At 35.6% G+C, this 26,746-nt stretch overlaps 1 protein-coding gene across 4 annotated transcripts in view; it reads right to left on the reverse strand.

Moving 5' to 3' along the window:
- LOC149781911 (GRB10-interacting GYF protein 2-like) overlaps positions 1–26,746 on the reverse strand; it is a 128,213-nt gene that overhangs the window by 19,765 nt on the left and 81,702 nt on the right. For 3 of the 4 annotated variants that reach the window (XM_089936114.1, XM_089936112.1, XM_089936110.1), the window contains exons 18-24: positions 23,357–23,533; positions 21,479–21,781; positions 17,961–18,020; positions 11,533–11,646; positions 7,559–7,653; positions 5,215–5,329; positions 697–890 (exon numbers count right to left, since the gene is read on the reverse strand). In XM_089936114.1, the coding sequence (XP_089792240.1) occupies positions 697–890; positions 5,215–5,329; positions 7,559–7,653; positions 11,533–11,646; positions 17,961–18,020; positions 21,479–21,781; positions 23,357–23,533 (1,058 nt within the window). The remainder of the gene's footprint in view (positions 1–696; positions 891–5,214; positions 5,330–7,558; positions 7,654–11,532; positions 11,647–17,960; positions 18,021–21,478; positions 21,782–23,356; positions 23,534–26,746) is intronic. The other variant, XM_089936113.1, reaches the window with a different exon arrangement.

Consider the following 26,746-nt stretch of genomic DNA (forward strand, 5'->3'; position numbering starts at 1 on the left):
ACACTGTTCATAACTCAGTTCATTCAAGACCTTGATGACATCCCAAGTGAGATTATGTTGTTGTTGTAACGGAGAGCACTTCAGACCACTCGGGCCCCCAAGTGAGATTATAATCTGTTAAAATATGAAACCTGTGCAGTGGTAGCAAGTACAGCCTGTCAGATGTCAGATACCTAATTAATAAGCATATGCTTTGATCATAATTAAACCTGTTGTAAGTCTTGATAATAAATGCTTACACAGCAAGTTTGATCAAAATTTCCTCAAAATGATGTCCTTTAGAGTAGTAATAGGCTCAGCCAGTCACATGCAAAATCACTTCATTAATATGCATGGTTACCTCTTATGACTCAACTCATTCAAGATGATATAAGCCTATCAACTTTCATCCATTCTGTAACTGCAACATACCACACATTCAAAAACCCAGAAAAACAATAGCTTTATGAAGACAAATGTGCTTCAAATCCCTGCCAAATGTAATTTTAATTTATAAATTGAAGCACCATAAAAAAATATTGTCTCTGCAAAACCACGAAATTTGAAACTTATGAAAATTACTTAAATCAATAAATCCTGAGAACTCCATGAAGACTGTATGAATTATATCAATGCACTGATATATCAAAGCCATTGTTGTATCCATGAAAACTTGAATAATTAAGGCTTTATTGCTTTTATTCACCATCAACTTACCTATTCTTATTTCCTGATTGTTTCTTGGGCAATGGACCTGAGGAGGAAATAATGGCTTCATCCCAGAATCCCAAGGAGTTAACACTGTCTGATTCTCCTTTACTTGCTCGTAGTGCATTTCCCCAGGCTCCTTCTGAAGCCCAGTTAGATGGTGCAACTCCACTCCACACTGATGCAGAACTTATTGACATATTCTGGGAATAATAAAAATGGCAACCGTGGAATAGCTATCTCTCATTATAACATCGAGACTTAAGGGAACAAGGCATGACAAAACATTCATACTGAAGCACTATATATTATCTGCAGAGCATTCATAAAGAGAGAGGCACAAATATTTTAAGAAAAAGGTTCTGATATATGAGAAAATATGTTTTAAAAAAAAGCTAAGATAAAGTGAAATAAATAAAACTGAAATAATGGAACTAGACAAGAAAACCCCACCTAACCAGTGCATTCTGTATCTGCTCTCTTGAATGTCAAATCCAAATACAAACTTCATTAATCCAGGTCTGTCTGTCAGCAGAACAAGCAATACAGACCTTGATCTGCTGGTGCCTTATACAAGAGCATATCAGTGTCCATACTGTTTGTAGCTGACCTGTCTTATAGGTGTGTATATATGTTACCTGTATTACATGTAGGATACAGAGGACCCACACTAAAAAAATAAGCAATTACGGAAAATATGTAAATTTGCAAATGTGGCAGGAGAATCTACAGGTTTTGTTTATGATATAAATATGAATACTAAATTTCATTTGTCTACCTCTAACAGATTTTCCTAGTAATGCTCATGATGTCCAAGTCCCAAAGTATTAAAAATGTGTACAAATTTGACAAGCACTGTAAATCGTATGAAAATCTAAATAAGCCATTTACATGTGAATACGTGGGTAATCTAGAATTAAGTGAACAAAACATTTGGACTCCACGACTTCAAGCATTTCAGGAATGCCTGAGAGTGAAAACAGAGTCTTGCATTAGTACCCCTCTCAATTTGTTGATGGAGTAAGCAGATGACCACTTTCAGGTTGCCTGCTAATAGCAACCACTTGTTAGCTATGAAACCCAGTTGTGAAATTAGGACTATGGAACCAAATGATCTGAAATGATGGTTATTTGGATCTAATGAAAGAACATGCAGCTCTCTTATCTTGCATGCTGAACCTGGTGCTATCAGAAAGCATGTTTTATAAAATAGCTTTATCAAAGTTCTAGCCATATGCTCAAATTCGAGTTGAAAAGTCATGAAAGATTCCACAAAGGGAACAAACAAGGCGAGTGAATTAGGTATATTTAGATAAGAGTGGCTAGCAAGTCTGATATGTCCTTGTTACGGCCTATATTCCCACTAGTATGATGCCTGGAGTGATATCCGTCTGAGAGTAATAGGGGCTAAACTTTCTTCGTCAAAATAAGTTAGCCAGTTAATAGACTTTCCTCAAAATAAGTTAACCAGTTAAGAGACTTTCCTCAAAATAAGTTAGCCAGTTAAGAGACTAAGTTATTCAAAAGGGATGATCTTAACTCTAACTCAATCTAAAAACAAACCCTTGTAAGCCTTTAAAGAGGAAGGCCATTTTGCTTGTGAGACTCCCTCCACAATTAAATGTTTAAACTCCTTTTTATGCAAGGCTCTCCTAACAAGATTCAGCCATAAAAAAAGCCAATCCTGGTATGGATGAAAAACCACAGAATGGTGTTGTTTGAGCAGGCTTAAATTTGTTGGTATTTTCCACAAGCTGTATATGCCAGATTGAGCTGATCAATGACATAGCATTTGTCTTACAAGAGTGGGGTAGCAAACTAAGTTGTGAGGATGGTCACTTCTTGAAAATCTCGTTGGATCTGAACAATTTGGGGGCTTAGTGCTGAAACCTATCCCAACTGACTGCCTAGGCATCCATGTCTGAAACCTCTTGATCTTGGACCAAATGAAAATGAGAAGCTTCTTAATCCACTTCATCACAAAGAGTCCTATATTGTGATATGCAGAAAATGTGCAAATCCAATGAAGGAGTCCATTTGGTGTGAAGAATTAGGCCCTGTCTTGACAGGGGGTTGGCCAGAACTATGAATCTGCCTGAAAGGTCATATATGGATGATGCAGCACCATCAGTTCTTGCAAGAAGCAAGTGTCTGCAGCATTGTCCAACATTACCAGAATCATGGTCCCGCAAAGCTGATCCTTCCAACAGAGAAAGGCATTCTTTAAAGGTTTATAAGAAAGTGCCTTTTTGTCTGAATTCTTGTTGCTGTTTACTGTGATAGAATGAGGCAATAGGTGGGCTTTCCAGCCTTATAAGCTGGCATCAGTATAAACTATAATGTTTGGTTCAGGCTTCATCAAAGGAATTCCTGCCATAAGCAGACCTTCCAACCCTGGCGAGTCCATCTCAGTAAGGCAGTTGATTATTTCAAATAAGATTGACCAGTTTTCAGTAAGGTGTAACAAAATATCATAAACTGCTATTGTAAAGCTGGAAAACATAATTAAAAGTTCTGTATTCAGAACAAGCAGTGACGATAAACATTATGTTCAACTGAAAAGTTTGTAAAGTACACAGACATTATTTACCACTAGTACAGTGCACAAATTTTAGTTCCAAACCCTATGCAGCTCAATGGCTTGTTGCTGTCTCTCAACTTGACATAACTCTTAGAAATTCTTTTTCCATTTCACATGATGACATCAATCATATTTCCCGCCACTAGTCATTCTCAAATTGGCCCGTGATGTCCAATAAACATAATTGTGTCACTTCCAGCTTTAATTCACAGAAATCTGAATATTCCTTTTTATTTCTTCTGTGTTGTTTATTAACACTTTTCAAGAGGCTTATTTTCCTTTTTGTCTTACAGATGCATCACTTGCTGGACACCATTTAATTTTTTTTATATGATCAACAATTTGATCATGCAGACGCTTCACATGAACAAATATATTCCCATTTTAAAGCATCTGATGTGCTCCTGTAAAGTTAATCTGGTTCCCTGACCAATTTCACTACTTCTAATATGAAACCCAGAGCCAAATCAAACACGGAGGAACAAATTTTCCAGATTTTTCGGCAATGATTATTTTTCTGTAGTTTTTGCTTTTATGCCATAAGTCGGTATTTTAAGGGTAATTTCGTAAGACTTGCGCCAAAATCGTAATACTTGGCAGGTCTGCATAAGCCACCGTCTTGCCACTAGTGTGTGAATTGTTTAATTTCACTTAAGATCATAATACTATCTAGATGTGCTTCTGAGCAATCAGTACCATCTGTATAAGCACATAAAATGGCAGGCTACAGGAACCAAAATCAATGCCATGTTTAACATTTCCAAGAATTGCAGAAATTCTCAAAGAAACCTACTTTCCGCTGAAGATCAATAATGAGAGCTAAATGTTCCATGTCATTCATATATGTGGGGTACAAATGAGATTGAGATTTGTCTGAAATTCCATGTACAGATAGATTAAGAATAAGATCTAGACTTGTAATTCAATAATAGCTAGTTCACTAATAGGCCCACTTCATTGTCAATGTTTTTAAAAAGACAATAAACATCAAAATAAGGGAAATAACAATCCAAACATGTCAACAAATCAGCAACAGCACTTCAATCAGTGTTTGCAATACACAATTTCAGCATACATTCATGGACCATACCATATGTAACTTGCCAGGTGATAAAAATGAAGTCACCAAACTTCTAAAAAGATGGAAGAACTTTTCAGTTAAAATTCAAAAAGGGGTTAACAAACACCTGAAGAAACCTTAGTTACAAACTTTTACCACACTTTTGCTTGATGTGTGATGTAATGATCTTGCAGGATTCTGAAAGGCAATGTAGATGATGTTTATTGTTTATCATACTGCAGTAAAGCTTAAACTGGTGAACAATCAGCTTGTGGGGGGGGAGTGCCAATCAAGACTGATAAGGGAAGTAATGAGTAAGAGTTTCTTTCCTTTTTACGATAAATATATGGGAAAAGACATTTTTTAAAAAAATTTATCTTCCATGAGGTCTGGAATGGAGAGAAATCAAGAGTTTTTTTCAAACACTAATGTGATTGGGAAATGTAATAAATGAAGAAATTGCGGGATCTGGGTTTTTAGATTAATGATTATACATTTTCTTGAGAAATTCATAACCAAACAAACAAGCTGTCTCATACTAGAATGTTTTACTCATGATTGCATACCATACTCAACTATTATTGCAGGGCAACATCTGCTACTGACAATATAATCATTGTCCATCATAAAAACTTCAATATTTCATCTTATTGTTGAATACGGCTGTCACGTACTTGAAGCCATTTCAAGGGTCCATTTGTCTTACAATATTATAGACTGCATCTGAAATAAACTTTCCTTTTGACTTAGTGCGATACTCAGTATTTAATCATCAGCATAAAAGGCTTCAAGAGTCAAATAACATGTATTATATATGTCATTTTACTTCCATGAAACTGTTTTTCATCTTTTCTTTATTACTAAGACGTGAGAAAACTGAGATTACCTTTGTGACTTGCTGCTGCTGTTGGTCTCTGCTGGTCTTCTCCACCTCAAACTGTTTGGCTTGCTCCTCCTGTATTTCCAGCAGGGAACGGGTCGAGGCCACAACTGGTGCTTTCCTACATGGGGAAATACTCGTATTCTGAATTTATTCCATGGGTTTTTAGTTTTAGGGATTTCAAGCTTGTTAAAAACTGTAAACTTAAGGATCCAAAACAAAATACTCCCTTGGCAATTAAAGGCATATCCCAAATTCAAGTACCCTCAAGTTCGTAGTTTTTCTTTTTGTAAAACCACCAAATTCTGTATTAAAACAAAATTCATATCCATTATGCTAAATTCTATGATAAGAATTTACTAACAGCTTAAAAATAATATGTTTTACTTATTCTAGGACAGAATATGGGTGGGATATGACAAAATATGAATCAGAAAAGTCAAGTCATCACACAATTTTTTTTGACACGTTTGAGAGATTTCCAAATCTTTGCATCCATATAAGGAAACATCTTTACTAATCAAACAAAACACCAGTTTTTAGTGCACAATCATTTATGGAGAAATAGAGCATGGCTTAAGTCTACTGGTATGCAAAAGCAATTAATTCAGTGAAATTACTAAACCTCAACATTCACTTTCTCCACTGGAATTTGACAGAAATGGACATTAGAACAAAAAAATAATCACCCTTGGTGACCATCTTGAATGTCGTATTGGCACCATTTTTATTTAGGATAATGTAAAATGAGAGTTTTTGTTATTTTTGGGGTTAAATGCCATTTCTCAGCACAATATAGGTTATACATGGTGGTCAGTATAAATGGTGAAGGAAGAACCCCGGAAAAACCTGGTAAGAATGACTAATGCACAGGAAGCTACTGGCTGTTTTTTCACATACCCAAATTGGCCAAGCCTGAGACTCAAATGCACGTGGACAGAACTGAGATGGTTGGATGTAAAAAACTGGCATCATTTCCATCAGGATCAACTTGACATAAGAATAAGTCCTTTAGTAAAGACCCCATGTTCATATGACCATCCATTCTGGAGGAACAGCAACTAACAAGATTTTCGTGATGGTCAACATGGTGGCCATATTGGACACCATGTTGGCACCACTGTGATTAAGGACCAACTACACATCATAAGTCTTTTAGTGAAAACTCCATGTTGATATATGATCATCCATTCCAGAGGAGTAGCAATAAAGAGATTCTAAAGATGGCTGCCATGGTAGCTACATTGGATGACAGATCTGTACCTAAAACTCATACTAGACATTATAAGAAGTCTTTTAGTGAAATATGACCTTCCACTTAAGAAAAGTGGCACTAAGATTTTCAGGAAGGATATATTGTAGTGCCCATACTGGCTGTCAGATTTACACTATTTTCATTTAGGACCAATCAGACATCCCAAGAATGTCTTCTGGTGAAAACCCCACATCAATATAACTTTCTGTTCAGGAGGAGGTGTGAAAATATTTTAAAGATGGCTGCCATGGTGGCCATATTGAAATTCAGACTGGAGCATTTTTATTTAGACACAATCAGACATCATAAAAATGTATTTCAGTGAAAACCCCATGTTGATATGACCTTCCATGTAGGAGGCTTGCCAAAAACAGCGGCCATAATGAACATCAGATTAGTACCAATTTTATTTAGGAACAAAGTCGACTGGATAGGAAAACATTTAGTGAAAACCCCAAATCAATATGACCATCCATTCACAAGGAGTAGCAATAACAAAGCTTTCAAGACAACTGATGTGGTGGCCACATTGGAAGTCAGATCAGCACTATTTTCAGTAAGGGCCAGCAGGACATAATTTTTTAGTAAAAACCCCACGCTGTGACCCTAAATTCTGGTGAAGCAAAAAAACGAGATTTTCGAAATGGCAACTGGCAGCTATACAGGATGTGTAAGCAGCACCATTTTCATCTGGGACCATCCTGACTATAGGATGAATGTATGTGTCAAGCTCAATGGAATCCTCCATGTAGTTTAAATGTGCAGATGGATGGATGTTAGAGGAGAGATGGATGATGGACAACAGTCCATCTCATAAGCTCTTTTGGTCTATGACCAGAAGAGCTTAGAAAACTACTGTAAATTCGCTTTATGTCGATGCTTACTTTTTGCAGGATGTCTGTTTTTATATATACTACAAACCAACAATTTAAAGACCAGCTGAACAACGATCCAAGCTATGAAAACAAAAGAATCCCTTTTTTCAATCTTGAATTTAAGTAAAACTTTTCTGGCCGTAACTATAACAACCAATTATTTTGGTGTGCCTTTGCACTGGTAGGCAGAGTTTTACCATGCGTTTACATGCATACTCACACAGGTGTGCTCCATGACTTTTGTTGTTGTTGCTGCTGCTGCTGGTAAAGTAAGGATTGCTGTCTCTGCAACTCCATCTGTTTTTTCTTCTTCTGCTGATAAAAATATAAAATGTAAATAATGAGATGTTGTTTTTCTTTCCTGACAAGGACACAACCTCAGTAGTTTTTTTAAAAGTAGTGGCAATTAATATATTAGGTTCTGTTACAAACTAGGTCTTCTTTTCTGTTCCTGTCAAAATGAATATCCCTCAGATCAACCAATTCTTTCTTTTAAATTATGGGACATTTTTAATGGCTGACTGCAGTTGTCTCAAACAAACAATGTCCATTTGTTCCTCCTCCTGTTTGCAGCTAGCTTCCCACTGAGCTTAAGTATTATTTATTTTGTTTATCTTTCCAAGTTAAATCAAAACCTAGATATTCACTGAAGAGTCTGCTGCTTGCCATTTTTATTTATTATTCTATAAGGTATCATAACTACTTAAACATTAATTTCTATTTAAGCACAGAAAATTAAATCGTTTTACATTATAACAAGCATTTAAATGCAAAGTCATTATCTGAGAAAGTGAAGTACTGACATTACGTTGGGGTTTGGGGGTCGGAGGGGGTATACCGCCAAAATGTCTGTCTGTTTTTTCTTCTTCTTTCAATCTACTTCACTCGAGAGATGGGTATATAGTCACATGATTCCTACACTAATCTTATTTTTCCCACGAATTCTCCAAGACAAATTTCTGTTTTTCCATGATTAAATTAAATGTTTATGACCTAGAGGCAAAAAATTTGAATCTGACACAGGAAATAATGACAATATTGATCTGCAGTGTGATAGTTTATAGTGGTGACTAGTACTGGGGCATCATGCCACAGACATGTAACGTCATGTCCCACCCATACACATTATTCTGACACCAGGCTGACCAGTCCTAACACTAGCCTCTTAATACTGAACACCAAGTGAAACAGCTGCAAATACCATTTTTACAAGTCTTTGGTATGACTCAGTTGGGGCTCGACCCCATGACCTCCTTCATCTGAGGCAGACAATCTAACCACTAGGCCGTCAAAGCAGTCACTTCACAGAACTGTGATATATGTGTCATAGCCATGCCTGTGTTCTAAATTACTGTTCAGAGAACTGTGATATATGTGTCATAGCCATGCCTGTGCTCTAAATTACTGTTAAGAGAACTGTGATATATACAAGTCATAGCCATGCCTGTGTTCTAAATTACTGTTAAGAGAACTGTGATATATATGTAAGTCATAGCCATGCCTGTGGTCTAAATTACTGTGATATATGTAAGTCATAGCCATGCCTGTGGTCTAAATTACTGTGATATATGTAAGTCATAACCATGCCTGTGGTCTAAATTACTGTGATATATGTAAGTCATAGCCATACCTGTAGTCTAAATTACTGTGATATATGTAAGTCATAGCCATGCCTGTGGTCTAAATTACTGTGATATATGTTAAGTCATAGCCATGCCTGTGGTCTAAATTACTGTGATATATGTAAGTTATAGCCATGCCTGTGGTCTAAATTACTGTGATATATATGTAAGCCACAGCCATGCCTGTGGTCTAAATAACTGTGATATATATGTAAGTCATAGCCATGCCTGTGTTATGTCAGGGATTATATTGTACTGAAGTTCTTTTATAGTGAAGGACCACTGTATAAAGATGAATGGATACATGCGCATTGACACTTCTCTGTGGACTGGTCACATTTTCAGGTCACAAACAAGCCTTTCTAATCAATGATCAAACCTCTCTCTGCAATGGCCATTTCCATAAATAAAAGTCAAGAATTCTGGTTCCAACTGATGTCCACTTTTAAGATTTTTAATGTACATTATTACAAAAATCTGAGAGACCCAAAATGTGGCAAATGGTTTGGCAAATGTGTAAAGTGTTGTGTATGTTTACATATACAGATTCAACTATATTTTTCTCAGACTGCAATAAATTTAACCAATTTTAGTTTCATCAGTCCAGTGTAAACAGATCCAGCTAAAAATGTGAAAATGAGAGGAATGATCTGCAAAAATAAGAATGGTTATCACAGCAGCAGACTGCAATGGTGAAGGACCTATTCTCATGTCTAGAAACCAATTACATAATGTAGCTCATCTGACAACCCACAATTCCAAGTCATGAAGGTATCTTTTAAATTAGACTATTAACGTATTTCCGAGTACAAAAAATAAAGACTTACATTATTATACAGTATTTTTTGGGCAATCAAAATAGTTTTTAAATCATTAATAGAGTGAAACCAGATGTAACATCATGATTAGGGTCAACAAAGTGTCATGCTATGTACTGTACTGTGCAATACCGAACCAAGTCAGTTATCTGAAGAAAGTACAGGATAGGTAAATTCTTTAACATAAAAGACGGAGGTGGAGAGTTGGGTGCAAAACTATGGATTACTCTTGATGCACATTAAATAAATACTTTAAACAGTTATTGTTACACTTTTAGTACTCATTACTTGGCAGACAAATATTCATTGTTACATATAATACATGTACAAAAACACTGGCAATTGGTGTGTATAACTAATTTAACTCAGCTTGGGAATAACCTACTGAATGGAATACTGCCTTCTCAATGGCCAAAGAAAGCACAGTATAACATTCATCAACCTGCACTTGCATATTAAGCAGGCACGATCATGGGCATGTTGAGTGATAGCGTGAGAAAATGATCTGGCATTCCTTAAGGACATAGAAGGGAGAGAAGTGTACTCTGCTGTTTTATTATATAGTACATGTACAAGTGATAGTTAAATTGTAAGTAACAATACAAACCCATGTGACTAGAAGTTAAATATTACATAGATCAGATACAGTGTTAGCGGCAACCACAGGGGCTCATTTCCAAGAAATTAAAGAGTTTTCATCAATAAATAGAGGGGTGGGGCAATCTGTAATAGTGTACCCCCCTTGTATTCATAGATGGATATTCTTGGTAATGAGCCCCTATAGTGGCAATTGCTTTGCACAATCCAGTAACGTTGTTAAAGACTGGCATGGTAGCCTCAATTTCGAATGAACCAATCATATTTTAGAACTCTATATCCCTATATCAGACCTGCAAACCCTGTCGAGTCCATCTCAGTAAGTCAGTTGATTTTTTCTGTAAGATTGACCAGTTTTCAGTAAGGTGTAACAAAATATCAATAACTGCTATTGTAAAGCTGGAAAATGCAATTAAAAGTTTGATGCATCAACGATAAACAATATGTTCAACTGAAAAGTTTGTAAAGTATGCGTAGACTTTATTTACCACTAGTACAGTTGCACAAACTCTAGTTCCATACCCTATGCAACTCAATGGCTTGTTGCTATCTCTCATCTTGACATAATCCTTGGAAATTCTTTTCCATTTCACATGACGATGGCAATCATATCTCCCGCCACGCCACATACTCAAATTAGCAAGTGATGTCCAATAAATGTAATTGTGTCCTTTCCAGCTTTTATTCACATAATCTGAATACTCCTTTTTATTCTTCTGTGTTGATTATTAACACTTTTCTAGAAGCTTATTTTCCCTTTCATCATAAACATGTGTCGCTTCCTGGATGCAATTTTTTTTTAAATTCTATAATCAACAGTCTGATCAAGCAGATGCTTTGCATGAACAAATAGGTGCAGTTTATTAAAGCATCTGGGGTGCTGCTGTAAAGTTAGTCTGGTTCCCTGACTTATTTCACTAATTCAAAGATGAATCCCGGACCCAAATAAAACACGGATCAACCAATTATCCAGATTTTTCAGCAACCATCATTTTTCTGTAGCTTTTGCTAGCACGCCGTTAAGTCTGTATTTTAGGGGTAATTTTTGTAAGACAGGACACTTGGCAACTATGCAAGAACCAATCTAACGCCTGGTAAAATTTAAAAAATTGTATCCACACACACAAAAAAGTTATTCATAGTATCTGATCACATACCTCCTCTATTTCTTGCCTTTCCCGTTCCTCCTGTTCAATCTCTGCCATAGTTTTCTGAGGTAGCCCAGAGTTAATGCTGGGAGAAGAGCTGGCCCACTGAGCATGTGCAGGCAACTATAATTATATTCCATCGATTCATATTTAGAAATTAATTCTAAAAATTGAATTATCATATTATTTCATCAACATAATAGTTATATAAACTTGATATGTTTCACATGAGACCTTTTTAATATCACTTCATAGTGAAGCACATAATGCCATAACATGATCAAGGTTTTTAGCATAAGACCCAAGAATGTAAAAGATAATTTAAAGTTGTTTATTCACCTAATATTTAAGTTTACATACTTAATTCAGTCTTTTGGAACTTCAATAAATAGTATCTAACAAGTGCTAATTTTACAAGGAATAAATGAAGCAGTCTGAGTAATTACAATCTTCTGCTTGCTGAAACCTATCAAGGAAATCAATTATCCAACCAGGTTCATAAATGCGATAAAAATGCCTTCAGAAATTTGTTCTACCTCAGTTGACGATTTATTGATACACCTATTAAGATAAAAATATGCACATTTGTCCCCACTCCAATGATAGTGCTTCAGCCCCAGTAACACATAACCAAGTTATATGTTACCCCGAGCTCCGACTTTTTAATCACCTAGTTCATACTATTATTTGAAAATCTTACAGGAATACATGTACTGAAACAGAAATGCTATCATTTTCTTACAGCTCATAAAAATTAAACATTTTTGGGAGTTAAAAAACCCTGTGATCTTGACCTCTGCTGCCTTCATCTATCAACACCCAAATGAATGTGCATGGTGAATAGAGTTAAGAGTTTAGTGTCTATCTAAATACATAATAAAACAAACTCACCAATGTTACCTTGACATTTGACCATTTCATCTTCACACTAATAACAATATATCCGTTGATAAATGTCATTACTGTCTGTGACCAATGCATCCAAATCCAAAAATCTTTAACCACTGACCATCAGCTTCAAATTGAAACTACTCCTTCTTGTGACCTTGACCTTTAACCACACTGGAAATAAAGCTATTGTGATATTCCCACCCGAACCCCTACTAAAGCATTTGTGGAATATGTCCAGTGATGATATACTCATGAAAACCCTTTAACAAAAGTAACCAAAGTTGATGCTGGTCAGACAGACCTTGTGACCACTATGCCTTTTCATTTGCGAAACTCACTGCAGGCTCATCAAAGACAGATATTGCAAGCCACTGAGGCCATAACATGGAAACCCTTCACCATCGCAAGGCTCAATAATGCAGCCTAACTTGCAACAGTTACCAGAATTTACTTTTCCATCACATGATCTCTTTACCTCGTGTAATTGTGCTCTTCATTACATGCTTTGGAAATTGAAACTCCCACTGTGCTTAACTTAAGTACCTGGCAAGTCATCAGGGCCATAATATAAAAACATTCTGTATTCTTGAAGCTCAAATGTTCATATTTGAAGCATGAATGCACAGTCATGGGAGAACCAATTGTATAAGTTGTCTGAATCTTATTACATTCAGACATCATGTGTTCTTGAAACCGGAATATGTAATATTTTCAATCAGGTGAATATTTTGTATCATTCTCTTGATCACATATTCAAAAAGTCGTTCACACTTTCTAGGCTTGAATATGTGAGCTCTAGAGAAGGATCAGGTGATTAAAACCCAAGTTTCTATTTTCTCCTGAGATTAAGATTTAAATACACATCTGAACTTCAAGAATTGAAATTTTCTTGTCTTGACCATGTTGCCTTAGTAGATAGTCTGCATTTCATGATGTGGAGGGCCCAATGGTGCAAAAATGGAGAGCTTATTATGCGAGTTACAGAGATTATGTGATTTAAAATATCTTCTCGCTGATTCTGGAGTGATTGTCAAGCATTTCCATGCTATTGCCCCACTGGATAGTCCTATATATCTGCAATGAAGGAAATTGGCAATTTAATTGCACCTGCAACAAAAATGTCCTCAACAACCCCTGAAATTCCTGATCAATAATAAACACTCATGACCTTTTACACACACCTGACAACTGAATATTTACTATATTGCATGATCCTAACAGAAAACACGTGTCAGTCTAATTATATTCAATAGCTGCAATGAAAAAATAGTCATTTTTTTCTTCAAATAACCAACCTTGAAATGTCCTGCATTTATCAACCTTTCTTTGGTAGTGCATTAATCGAACTCCTGCTTCCATCATCAACTTCTACAGTAGATATATATTCAGAAGGAGACTACTCAGATATGTGTGTGTGTGATTTAGCTTTAACAATTTTTCAGTCATATCGCTACAATGTCTGCAGTGTGACATTTTATAGTGATGTCTAGCACTGGGGCATCATGCTACAGACATGTAGCATGATGTCCCACCCAGACACATTATCCTGACACCAGACTGACCAGTCCTAACACTAACCTCTTAATGCTGAGCACCTAGCAAGGTAGCTGTAAGTACCATTTTTTAAAGTCTTTGGTATGACTCAGCCGGTGTTCGAACCCATAACCGCCTGCATCCGAGGCAGATGCTCTAACCAATAGGCAACCGGAGCAGTTACTCAGATATGAACATGTATTTCATTTACTTCACTTCTGATTGTGCATTATCAAAGTTTTAATACCTTAAATGCTTAAATTCTGCATGGTTACATTTTATTTCATGGTTCCCATGCTTTGTTAAAAGTAAATTTCTAGGTCATTTCCCTGTTTTTTCCAGGATGAAATTAGTTTTTTCAAAGTTCACACATAACCATTACTAAATGGAATTAAAGAACATTTTAGATTATAAAACATGCATTTTCTAAATCTAAAGATGTTTCTCTTTCAAGACTCTCCAAAACATCTAAGTCAGAAAAGATGATCATGTACAAAACCACAAAATGTATCAAACAAAACAAGTTTGATTACATTCCTTTAAATTGGCATGCAAAGTCATTTCAATGGACAGAATACAAATTCTAACTTTATTTTGCTGACCTGAATTATGTTGCCAAGTGGGAACAACATAATGAACATAAAGTAGTTTTATTTCCTTTCAAACATTTAATTTTGAAGAATTCTAAAGCAATATGCATTTTATAGAAAGCAAACATTTCATATTACAGTATTCAAAGAAGAACAAACGCAAATAATTAGAATCTTGTCTTGTAATGACGAGATTAACTCTGAATTTATCTGTGCCAATAAAATCCCCAAAAAGATTTTTCAAACAACTTGATCTCCTTAAGACGATCTGGTTAAAAATCCATCATTTAAAAAACATTTTCAAAAGGGTTGATTTAATTTTGACAAAAGACCTTCAAAATTATATATTGTTGTATAAACATGGATGGAATTTTCTGTAAAATCAACTTTTCTTGTAATTCATTAACCAGTCCTCAAACCTGTATTGATACAAGGGCTCATATTGTTTTCAATATATAATACAAGGGATGACAATACAGTCCTACCCAATTATATCAACATTACTTATGTCAATGAGTTGCCTATTTCGACAAAAAAGCAAAGTCCCGGTCCCTTGGTCTACTATTACTACCAAAATTGTCATGATTATGTCGACATCAAGATAAAAAACAAACGTATATGTGGACAGAAGCCCTTGGTCCCAGCTTCTTCCTGTTGTTGTTGTTGTGGGGTTTAATGCCATTTTTCAGCACACGATAGGCAATACATGGCGGTCAGTATTAATGGTGGAGGAAGAACCCGGGAAAACCCCGGAAAGAACCGACCCACGAGAAGCTACTGGCAAGCGTTCTCACATACCCACAATGGCTGAATCCAAGACTCGAACCGGTGCAGACAGAGGTGAAATGGCAGTGATCCGTAATGGAGAGCGCTTTAGACCACTCAGCCACTCGGGGCCCCCTGGTTCAGCTTGAACAAATCCTATGTTTTCTAATCATTTATGTCAACAAGCTGCCATTTCCAACCCATACTTTGTTCAACAATTTGTTGATCTTGGCGCCTGGCTTTAATTTTCCCGCCTAATCATTTATGTCAGCAAGCAGCTAGTTCCGACCTGTACTTTATTCAACAATCAGCTGATCTTGCCGTTAGTCTTTAATATCGCTGTCGGATAATAAAAAAAGGCTTTTGTTTGGTCCTTGATAAATTAAATTAAATTTTTATTGTAATTTTATGCATTGATTATGCTATTGATAATAACCTCAATTACATGTATATGTATTTGTCATTAAAATCTTTTACTGCTATATGCATTTGTATTTTGAGAGAATTCTTAACTTGTTATCTCCGGGACATATTTTAATTGTATACCATCTGAGCTGACATTGTTACAATATTGTGTTGTAAGAATCATTTTCTTTTCATACCTCATTAGCATGTGTCAATGTAAACAATATTTTGCCTTCATTAATCATATCAGCCTCATATATCTTGTTCGTTTTTATGTACTTTTCATGATGACTTCTGTAACTAAATACATGTACTGTTGAAACCAACTTGTTTTCATTTCCCTGTGAATAGCCCCATCCCTTGGTAGTCTCAATAAGATGGGAACAGACTGACCAAAATCAAGGCCAATTTAAGTACATGTACTTGAAGCATGTAAATAACAACTATGCAACCATGTGCTAATGCCGACATTGAATATTGTAGTGAATGTTTTTCATATCAGGATGTGACTGAAGCAATAATTTCAACACAAAGGTAACCAAAATGTAATTTGTCAATACACAAGTGTATTTCACACTGGTTTTGTCTTCATGTACTCAAAATTTCCATTGTTTTTTCAAAGTGCAAATGCTACTCACTAACGACAGGTCTCCCCATAATGACGAATATAACTTGTGTATCTTTTTTTCAGACACCCCCCCAAAACACTTATCTCAACATCCGCCTATGTTGACAATATTTCCTTGGGCCCGAGGATGTCGACATAAATGGGTAGGACTGTATCACATTTCAGCTCTGAGATTCAACATTTTGGACTACAAATTTGGCTTAAAACGAATAGCAGTCTGTTCTCTAATCCGGATTTCCTCTGAATATTCCCACCCCATTTTTCATATTTGGACATTTAGGTTTGGGTGTGGGGTTATTGCAATTGCATACAACAAATTTGGAATTTGCTGCCACCATGTGGCTGCAACATATGGTAGTTGCTTACCAGCAGGCCTAGAAAATTTAAACGTAATATCAACTTATACTTGCATGAAATCGATAGGAGAATGATTTATTTTCTCAGACATGGCAAGTATTATAATCGTTATGTCTTTAATCCATTGACAGACTAGACAAAACTAGTTTAGATGAAACCTGACCCGATATTTGCCATTTGCATTACTAGTCACATGACTTCACAAATCTCAAACCATGAAATTGGAAGCCCAATAGTCATGTGATATCAACAATAAACTCCTTTTTAATGTTGGTATACAGAAATTCATTTATATTAAATGAAAGTCAGATGCTTTTTGTGAAGGCCAGCAATCTGACCAGACTGATTTATTAAGCAGAGAGCACATGTCAACATAGTAGTTACATGAACAAAACTACAAGTCAATGTTGTAGTCATGTGATACAACAAAACTCCAGAAGTTGTTCTCGGAATATTTAAATATGGAAAATTGTGTGCTCTTTTGTTTTTGTATTTTTACAGTATACGACTTTCATTTAATATTTGTTACAATTTTTGTTCTCTACAACATTTGAAAATGTGGGTTGTTAGATTTGTGTACTCGTGTGACTAGCAATGCAAATCGCGAGTACCAATGTCACATTTCATCAATGCCATAGTTTTATCTTGTCCTTCAGCAGATTAAAGACAACGGTTATAATAGTCACAATTTCTGAGAAAATAATTAATTTTCGAATCAATTTCATGATATATAACTCGATCTAACAATGTTTAAAGTATGCTAGTCCATCCGTTAAGTGGCTATGCTTTGCCACCACGCTGTTGGCCTCTTGTGATGCTAGACTGGTCTTTATACCTTCCATGTAAGGAAAGATACGGATATCGAGCTGACTTTGAAAATAAAAGTCTACTAGATGAATCTAATCCAATAAGCGTTTGGATTGACTCAAACAAATGTGTTTATGGCAAGCACCCAAATAATCCATACTGCACCCTCCGAATATTCTGGTTAGAACTTGATAAATTTAACTCACAATCAGCTTAGTTATGACTCAATTATGTGATTGTTTCAGGCATCAAGTGCTGGCAAAAAAATTCCCGTTTTTTCCCCCAACTTTCATCAATATTTGCAAAATTCAGTTAAGAAAAAAATTATTTCTCACGACTTTTTCCTGGTTTCTTAGTAGTGTGGGAACCCTGTATTTAGCAATACACATGCACATATTTTATCATTTCATTTCTATGATATGTATAATTAGATCTGCCAAGCATAATATTTTTTTAAATACCTGCATGTTGGTCAGCTGTTCTTGTTGCAGTTTCCTCATAGCTTCTTGCTGACGCAATTCCTGGAAGGGTAATTGTTGATATTAATTTTTACCTAATCCAGGCAGTACATGTATCAGTAAAACTTTCCATGGAAAAATAATACGATGAAATCAAATATAAAAAATAACTGAATAGAGCTACCCAATGCATCTATCTCAATAGAAACGTGTTCATGGAACACTAATGCCCCACTGCAGTGCAAACAAAATCTACCTTTACAAAACTTAACAAAGGCATGATGGACAGACAATTTTAATACTATATACCTTTACCACTGCCTTGCTCAGGCGTAATTCTTTTGCAAATAGCATTGTCTTTCACTGGTTCATACATTAACACCAATATCAAGATTCTGAAGCACACACTATTTCAACTCCATCAAATTATCAGCCATGTAAAACTCCTGAAGACATTATTTAGGTATATTTAGCAAGAATTCAGATATCTAAATTGTTTAGCTCTGTATCTTACAATTTATGAAAATTCTGACCATACTAGTTCATAACAGCCATGCAGATGTGCTAGGCAACAAAACTAGTGTCCAGTAAACAATAAGAGCTTCAACTTAAAGACAGTCTCATTCACAATATTCATTAAAAAAATTTAAAGATCAATCTATACAGTGGTCCACCTCTCAAGGTAACGACTTGTACAGCAGGAAAGCAATCTAATAGAGCAGGTTGTCCTTTCAAGAGAGGTATCCCACAAATCTGAGTAATTTCATATAAAGTAAGACTAGTTTGTAAATATTTCATACTTTCATTTAAATATCACATGTATGTTATGGAATTCATGTGATAAAGCATACAGTATTAATATAATGTTGAAAAAATATGAATAATCATCAATCTCAGTGCAAAACCATATAAAAACCTTATGAAGAAAATCAGGGTGTAAACAACATCCTGCAATTATTGTTCTCTGTCCAAGTCAAGGCCACATTGAGCCATCTCATCCATTCCATTTTTCACACAATTTTTTATGAATGTATAGTAACGATGTTTATGTAAACATCAAATTTTTCAGCAATAGGGGTGAAATGATTCATTGGGATACAGATACTTTTTGGAACGATACACATACTGATACAAGAGAAGGAGAATTGATACAAAATGATACTTACCATATGTTATTTTTAGTCTCCAGCAACTATGAATAATTATTATTAGTTTGCCTTCTTATTTTTTAAATATCGAATTCATCTGAAACAGCATTTGCAGTCCAAGGCACTCATTTTTAAAAATGGAAAAAGGCTACTGATAACACCAGACCTGCCAACCTTGACGAGTTAGTCTGAGTAAGTCAGTTGATTTTTTTCCATAAGATTCACTAATTTTCAGCAAAGTGTAACAAATATCATAACTGCTATTGTAATGCTGGAAAACGTAATTAAAAGTTCAGTATTTGAAACATGCAGCAACGATAAACACTATATTCAACTGAAAAGTTTGAAAAGTACGCAGACTTTATTTACCACTAGTACAGTTGCAGAAACCTTAGTTCCAAACCCTATGCAACTCAATGGCTTGTTGCTATCTCTCAATTTAACGTAATTCTTGGAAATTCTTTTTCCATTCCACATGACGAATGCAATTGTATCTCCTGCCACAAGACATACTCGAATTGGCATGTGATGTCCAATAAACGTAATAGCTTTTATTCACAAGAATCTGAATATTCCTTTTTATTCTTCTGTGTTGATTAACACTTTTCAAGAGGCTTATTTTCCCTTTCATCTTAAACATGCATCACATGCTGGATGCCATTTTAAAAAAATTCTATAATCAACAGTTTGATCATGCAGATGCTTCACATGAACAAATAGGTGCAGTTTAAAGCATCTGGGGTGCTACTTTAAAGTTAGTCTGGTTCCCTGACCAATTTCACTAATTCTAATATGAAACCCGGATCAAAATCAAACATGGATGAACCAGTTATCTGGATTTTTCGGCAACAATCATTTTTCCGTAGTTTTTGCTTGAATGCCATAAGTCCAGATTTTAAGGGTAATAAGACTTGTAGGAAAATTGTGAGGATTGGCAGGTCTGGACTACTTGCTCAAGGTCTGCAAATTGAAAAAAACAAAGTGACATGGTTTGTAATTGGCCTCCACCCCCAACTGCATGCTAATTATCTTAACCCAGCAGCATGTTCAGCATGAAGAACATTCTAGTCTTAAGGAGATTAGGTTGTTTGAAAAATCTTGTTTGGGATTTTATTGACATAGATAAATTCAGGGTTAAACTCTTTTCATTACAAGACAAGATTCTATTATTTTATTTTCTTCTGTTTTTTATATATATACTGTAATAGGAAATGTTACTTTCTATGAGATGCATATATATATATATATATATATATATATATATATATATATATATATATATATATATATATATATTGCTACAGAATTCTTTAGAATTAAAGGTTTGAAAGGAAACAAAACCTAATTTATGTTCATTATGTTGTTCCCACTTAGCAACATAACGCAGCAAATGGCAGTCCGTTTTCCAATCCTAGTTTGCTCTGGATATTCCCACCCCATTTTTCAGTACAGTACCTACCCCTTCCATAACTTGTAATAAAAAATAATGCCTATTACTAAATAAGCAAATAAATATCCATAGTTTTGATGGAAAAAAAGATCTCTATGACCACAACAAATTCACATAAAAATCAATCTAAAAACCTTCAACAACATTACAATATTGAATTTGCTGATGGATGGTGTAAATCCACAAGAGGGATTTAGATTCCTCAAGAGGTGTACATACAATGAAACTCATAAAAAGAAAAGCAAACAACTGGTAAACAACCATGACCACCTAGAAGAGGGAAGGGGAATGGGTGTGAAGAGTGTCTTTTCTTTGTCTATTTGGACTTTATACAGGATTTGAGGGGATGCGGGGCACCTTTCTAATATTAATGAGATCAGGGAATGTATTCAAAGGAGAAAGAAAACTGTAAAATGTGAAAGGTTTTGAACAAGGAACAAAACAATATAGTCCCTGGCTAAAACGAACATAAACAATCAGATGATATTCTTGCCCCTTTCAATCATATCCATAGGTCATGAGAGGGGGCAAATGCAGCCAGGAGCTTTTGTGGATTAGTATTTAGCATGCTGAAATCTGACTGAAAGGATGCTGATTAAAATTCTACAACTAGATCAGCCCAGACTGACCAATGGTGTGTCTTTGGACTCCAACTTCATTAGCAGTAAATAACCTTTATGCTGCTGTGCCATAAATTACCAAACCAAATCCAGTCACCAATAGACCCCTAGAATAAATATTATGTTTACAAGCATGCAACGTGAAATGCACTGTAAAAGCTTGCTGGTGGGGTTTGGGGTGGAGGCACTAAATTTCAGCAATTTGCTTAGCCAACATAAAGTATGAAAGTCAATTTCATCAACCACTCAGCAACAAATATAGTCATCATTATGAAAAGATGTGAAGTCAATAAATATTCTGACCTGTCTGTGCTGAATTTCTGCTTGTTTCTGTTTTTCCAATTCCTCTTGCTCCTTCTGCCTCCGCAACTCTTGTTGTCTCTGAATCTCCTGCTGTTTCAGTTCTTGTTGACGTTTTAACTCTTGCTGCTGCTTTTGTTGTTGCAGCTCTTGTTGTCGCCTCTCAACCTCTTCCCGTTGACGACGCTCCTCTTCTTCACGGCGTTTACGATCTTCTTCCTCTTTACGACGAAGTTCTTCCTGTTTTCGTCTCTCTTCCTCGGTTCGTTGCCTTTCTTCTGCTTTCTTCTTTTCTTCTTCTATTCTCTGTAAAAAAAAAGGACCTGGCTAAGACAATATTCCATAGATAACAAATGGTTTGAACTAAAAATTCATTTCTGAAAGATAACATCAGAAATAAATTTTAATGACACATCATAGCAGAGGAATTTCTTGAATAGGTTTTGTTCAAAACATTTTGGGTAATTAAACTTGTGTACATTATGATGGACTTTATTGTGTGCATCTGTACAAAGGTCTACTTTTGAAATCATGTAAATGATGAGTCACACAATGGGTTAGTGTCGAGTAAATACTGTCTTACAACTGTGTAAGATTCAAACATTTCATAACAAAAACGAGACCGCTTTGGTGGCCTAGTGGTTAAAACATCTGCCCCAGATGCAGGAGGTCATGGGTTCAAACCCTGGCAGTCATACCAAAGACTTCTATAAATGGTACTAACAGCTGCCTCGCTAGGCGCTAAGCATTAATAGGTTAGTGTCAGGACTGGTTGGCCTGGTGTCAGGATAATGTGACTGGGTGGGACATCATGCTACTTGTCTGCGGCATGATGCCCCAGTGCTAGACATCACTTTAAACTGCCACACTGCAGACATCGTAGAGATATGACTGGAAAATTGTTAAAGCTACATTAAAAAATCTAAATCACACAAACACACACACACACACTCATGACAAAAATGCAAAGAGGTCTGCACATAGGACAGGATAAAAGAGCATTAGCACACTTTCTATCTTTGTAACTCGGGGATCAATCTCCTGTAATAAAATGTGTAAAGGTAAGTTTCTCCATACAAGTGTTGTTAGTCCTCTGGATTCTTCAGTTTCTTCTGCCTTATTGACTACAAGGAGCAAAATTTAATTATGAATGATGCAAGGTGTGATATATTTTGCCCAACCAACATAAAATAGAGTTTTAAGTTTAAAGGCCAGACCTGCATATTAAGTCCACTCTCGAAGCATTTGTTTACTTTATGACGATGACCATGAAGTAAAAAGAGAAAGTTTGCTACAGAATGATATGTCTATGCTACATCATGAGACATCCTCAGTATGAACAAATTCTGTAAAAGAATTAACAAATATAAATAAATCTCCCAGGTTTAAGACCATGCCCCCCCACCCCCACCCCCGGTCAAACGGGCTGAGATACTGTGCTATGGTACAAATTGTCTTTACCTCCTAAAGAGACATCTCGAGTACCATATACTCACAAATTCAGTACAACTGCAAACAACACAGACCTGTTGTTTGCTTTACTCATTATGCTACTTTTAAACACACTGCGCAGACACTGATCTGCCAGTGCCTTATGTGATCATGGGTTTGGATCTGTTGAGCTTCCCACTGGACTAGACTTAGAAGCACATATATACAGAAGGAACAGAATCCATCAGAGGGTTCTGGCCAATAGAAGCAAATGGAAAACTAACCAAACCCTGGCAATACTATTTCTGCCTTCACTGTCACCCCAGGGAAAAGGATTGCTACATTTCATTCTGCTATCAAATGGGCTTGAAAAAAATGGTTATATCAGCATGCAATTTTCTACACATTTTTCTTTTACTTATGCATTAGCTGCATTCTTGCAGCACTTGCCTGTAATTCCATTTGTTTTTTCCTCTCTAATTCCTGGAGTTCCTTCTCCATTGCTTCCTTCCGTCTCTGTATCTCTTCTTGCTCCCTCTTAAGCTCTTGATGTTTTCGCTCAATTTCTGCCTGCCGCTTTCGTTCTTCTTCCTGCAGTTTTTTACGATGCTCTGCCTCCCCCTGCTCCTGAAAAGCATATGGTTGTTGTTTTGTTGTTTGGGGTTTAGCATGACTGTTTAGCACAAGATAGCCTATACATGATGGAAAAGATATAACTGGTGGAGGAAGAACCCTGGGTAATCCCTATTAAGAAACACCAACACATGGGAACTACTGCCAACTTTCTCACAAACCCACATTGGCCTAGCCCGATACTCAAACCCAAACAAACAGATGTTAGAAGGAACTGATCAATAAAGGTGAGTGCTTTAAACTATTACACTACCTGGAGACTCCCAAAGAGCACAAAGTAAATTCAAAAATAAAGAAAAGATTAACAAGCAACTAATTACAAACTGTTTTCCTTTGCAAAACTGAAATCAACTAACACTAATGCAGTTGATCTGAAGCATAGTAATCCAAATATTCAGTGTTGATCTAAAGTAGTTTTAATAACATTAGAGAAATAGACCTGGCAAAAGGAAATAGACTTTAAAAAAAACCCAACTTTAAATCTCAGAAACAGCCATTCCATTTAAACATAAACGGTACACAGGAGATGCAGTTTTGTAAACATATATCCCAAAATATTCTCATTACTCAAAGAGACCACATGTAAAGAATACAAAAATGCAACATGTGGTCTGTCGAAGAAGTGGGGATATGGCTGACTTCAGTCGGCCTGGAGTCAGCTGTGGCTACTTTTAGAGGTGAGAACTTGACGATAGATACAAGGATGAGACATTCTTCACCCTCAGAATTAAGTTTGAAAATTGTACATTTGAAACTCCGCAAACTTAGAAAAAGTCCCCTTCTCTTAGCTTCCATTTGATTGGTTAGAACTATTTGTATGACAAGTACGTGCTTCCAAAAAACACGACCTTGAAATAAACCAGATTGCACACTTTCTCATGTGACCTTTTAAGCTAAACTGCACGTAACATAATAATTTTGGTACCTATGTTTTGCTCTGACGGGCATTCGACTTTGCATGCATACTAAAACTTTGACGTACTGTTATACATTTATGGAATGCCAGGCCATTTTTCCCACACTACTGCTCGACATGGCCATGATTGCACCTACTTAATATGCAAGTGCACCGCACATAATGGAATGCTGTCTTCTCATTGGTTGACTGAAAATGAGGTACTGAACCTAGGTATAAACTGATTTTCAGTTGACTATAACGGGGACAGGATTCCATTTTTTGCATTGCACTAGCATATTAAATGGGCGCGATCATAGTCATGTCGAGTGACAGCGTGAGAAAATGGTCTGGCATTCCGTAAATTTATAAATACCACGTAAAAGTTTTAGTAGGAGTATGAAGTCGAATGCCTGAGCGAAACATCGGTACCAAATTTATTACACTACGCACAGTTTAGCTTAAAATATCAGCGTTGATTCTTCAATAGTTAGTAGCAACATGGGATGCCGCTAGAGGACACTGGCGATCAAGATTAACGTTTTCTCAAAATGTCAACCTCATTACATCCAGTACATTCTCCGCTTTAATATGTAAAAAGCTGACATTGCTACATCCGAATGTATTCATGGTTAAAAGGTCAAATGTCTATATTTAGTGCATATGACATTGGGCCATTTTACAACATATTCAGCGGAAAAAAAACGAAAAAACGAATTTTTCAAAACACTGGAAAACTAAATAAACGAACATATACGCTCACCTACACCTACTTTTTAAATACTTTGGAGTTCTTTTTATGAGAATAATGGTAAAATGTGGGCGAATATTTGCGGAAAACCCACAAATTACGTCTTTTTCAAAGGTCACCCATGCCAGCAAAAACGGTAACTCTTCCCGGCACATGGGTACGTACAAAATGTAAACAATGACAACAATACGACATAATTTGGGTTCAAAAACATATGAAAACTATTGTATGAAAAGGCAGACGTCTACAGCATACTGTCATTCATTATACCAAACTTATTACAAAATATTTGTACAACTTTTGTTGTGTAATATATTTTCGAGGTTAGAGACTCGACGGGAGTATCACTCACTGACTCAGTGATACTAGACGTATTGATAATATGTATGTGATTGTGATCACTGAGATATTATCAATATCAGGTCTTCTGTTCTAGGTAGGATTTTTATCTAGAGACACTGGTATTAAAATTAAAATGTTCATGTTCAGTAAAGATGGAAAAGAGGTACATTTTCAAATATTTTCAGAATTTTGAAGAATGAAAACAAATTCATTTAAAATTTTCATGCCATTATTTTGTGAATATCAATATGAATATTGTCATCATAAGCGAAGGAATAGAGAATCAATCTGTAGTATTTCTCCTTTTAAACAAATACATAATCACAAATATTTCTTGAGAACCAACTTAGTGCCAGTTTCTTCTCTATCTCTGATACCATGATTCTCTTTACTTCATGAACTATGTAATATTGCTCAAAACAAGGGTCAGAATTATTATGAAAATGTCGCAAATTTAGGACATTCAAAATTTAGTGTTGCACCATCTAAGAACACTGTAATGAATATGCACTATTGGTTTTAAGGGATATATTCCATTGGGAGTTTACATTCTGGTAAAAAAAGATTATGCCTAAAGTCACACCTACATGTAAACAGCCCTTGGGAATTATATCCCATAATTTGAAACGAATATTGATTAAAGTCTGCATATTTTGAAAACTGTCCAGAGTTTTGAAATTGTATCTGTAAATCCACTGGCTTCAGTATTGGTGCTGGACACTCCAACTCCACCTACCTGATATTTTGTATGTATGTATATATAAAAACAAGAAAATTGAGATACTGATATGATATATATGCAAGGTTGTTTTCTTCTTAGACAATTCTGTGGAACAGTTTTCATGTGGCAAAAAGAAATATCTTGAAAACGGTCTTTTTTCATTGCTTTTCACAAGTCAACATATTTTATAGAAAAGAAGAAGAAAAAACTTCAAAACCATAAATACCCAGTTAATCAAACATGAACAAATCATTTTATTATTACTATTCACAAAATGTTTTTTATTATCATATTATCTTTAATTATAAATATTAATTTGATCCATTATATTTTATTTCTGACTATTAAGTTTAATACTTCTATTAAGGTTACAAATAATAACAATTAATCAACATATAATTCACTTTTATTAAAGTAATTTGTATGCACGGTAATGAATTTCCAAAATTTGCTTCTCTGCATGGGCATGGGTGTCCAAAATTCACTGCTATGACTGGT

This window comes from Sinohyriopsis cumingii, chromosome 15 (assembly GCF_028554795.1).
Source record: "Sinohyriopsis cumingii isolate HCF-2022 chromosome 15, ASM2855479v2, whole genome shotgun sequence".
Classification (NCBI taxonomy): domain Eukaryota; kingdom Metazoa; phylum Mollusca; class Bivalvia; order Unionida; family Unionidae; genus Sinohyriopsis; species Sinohyriopsis cumingii.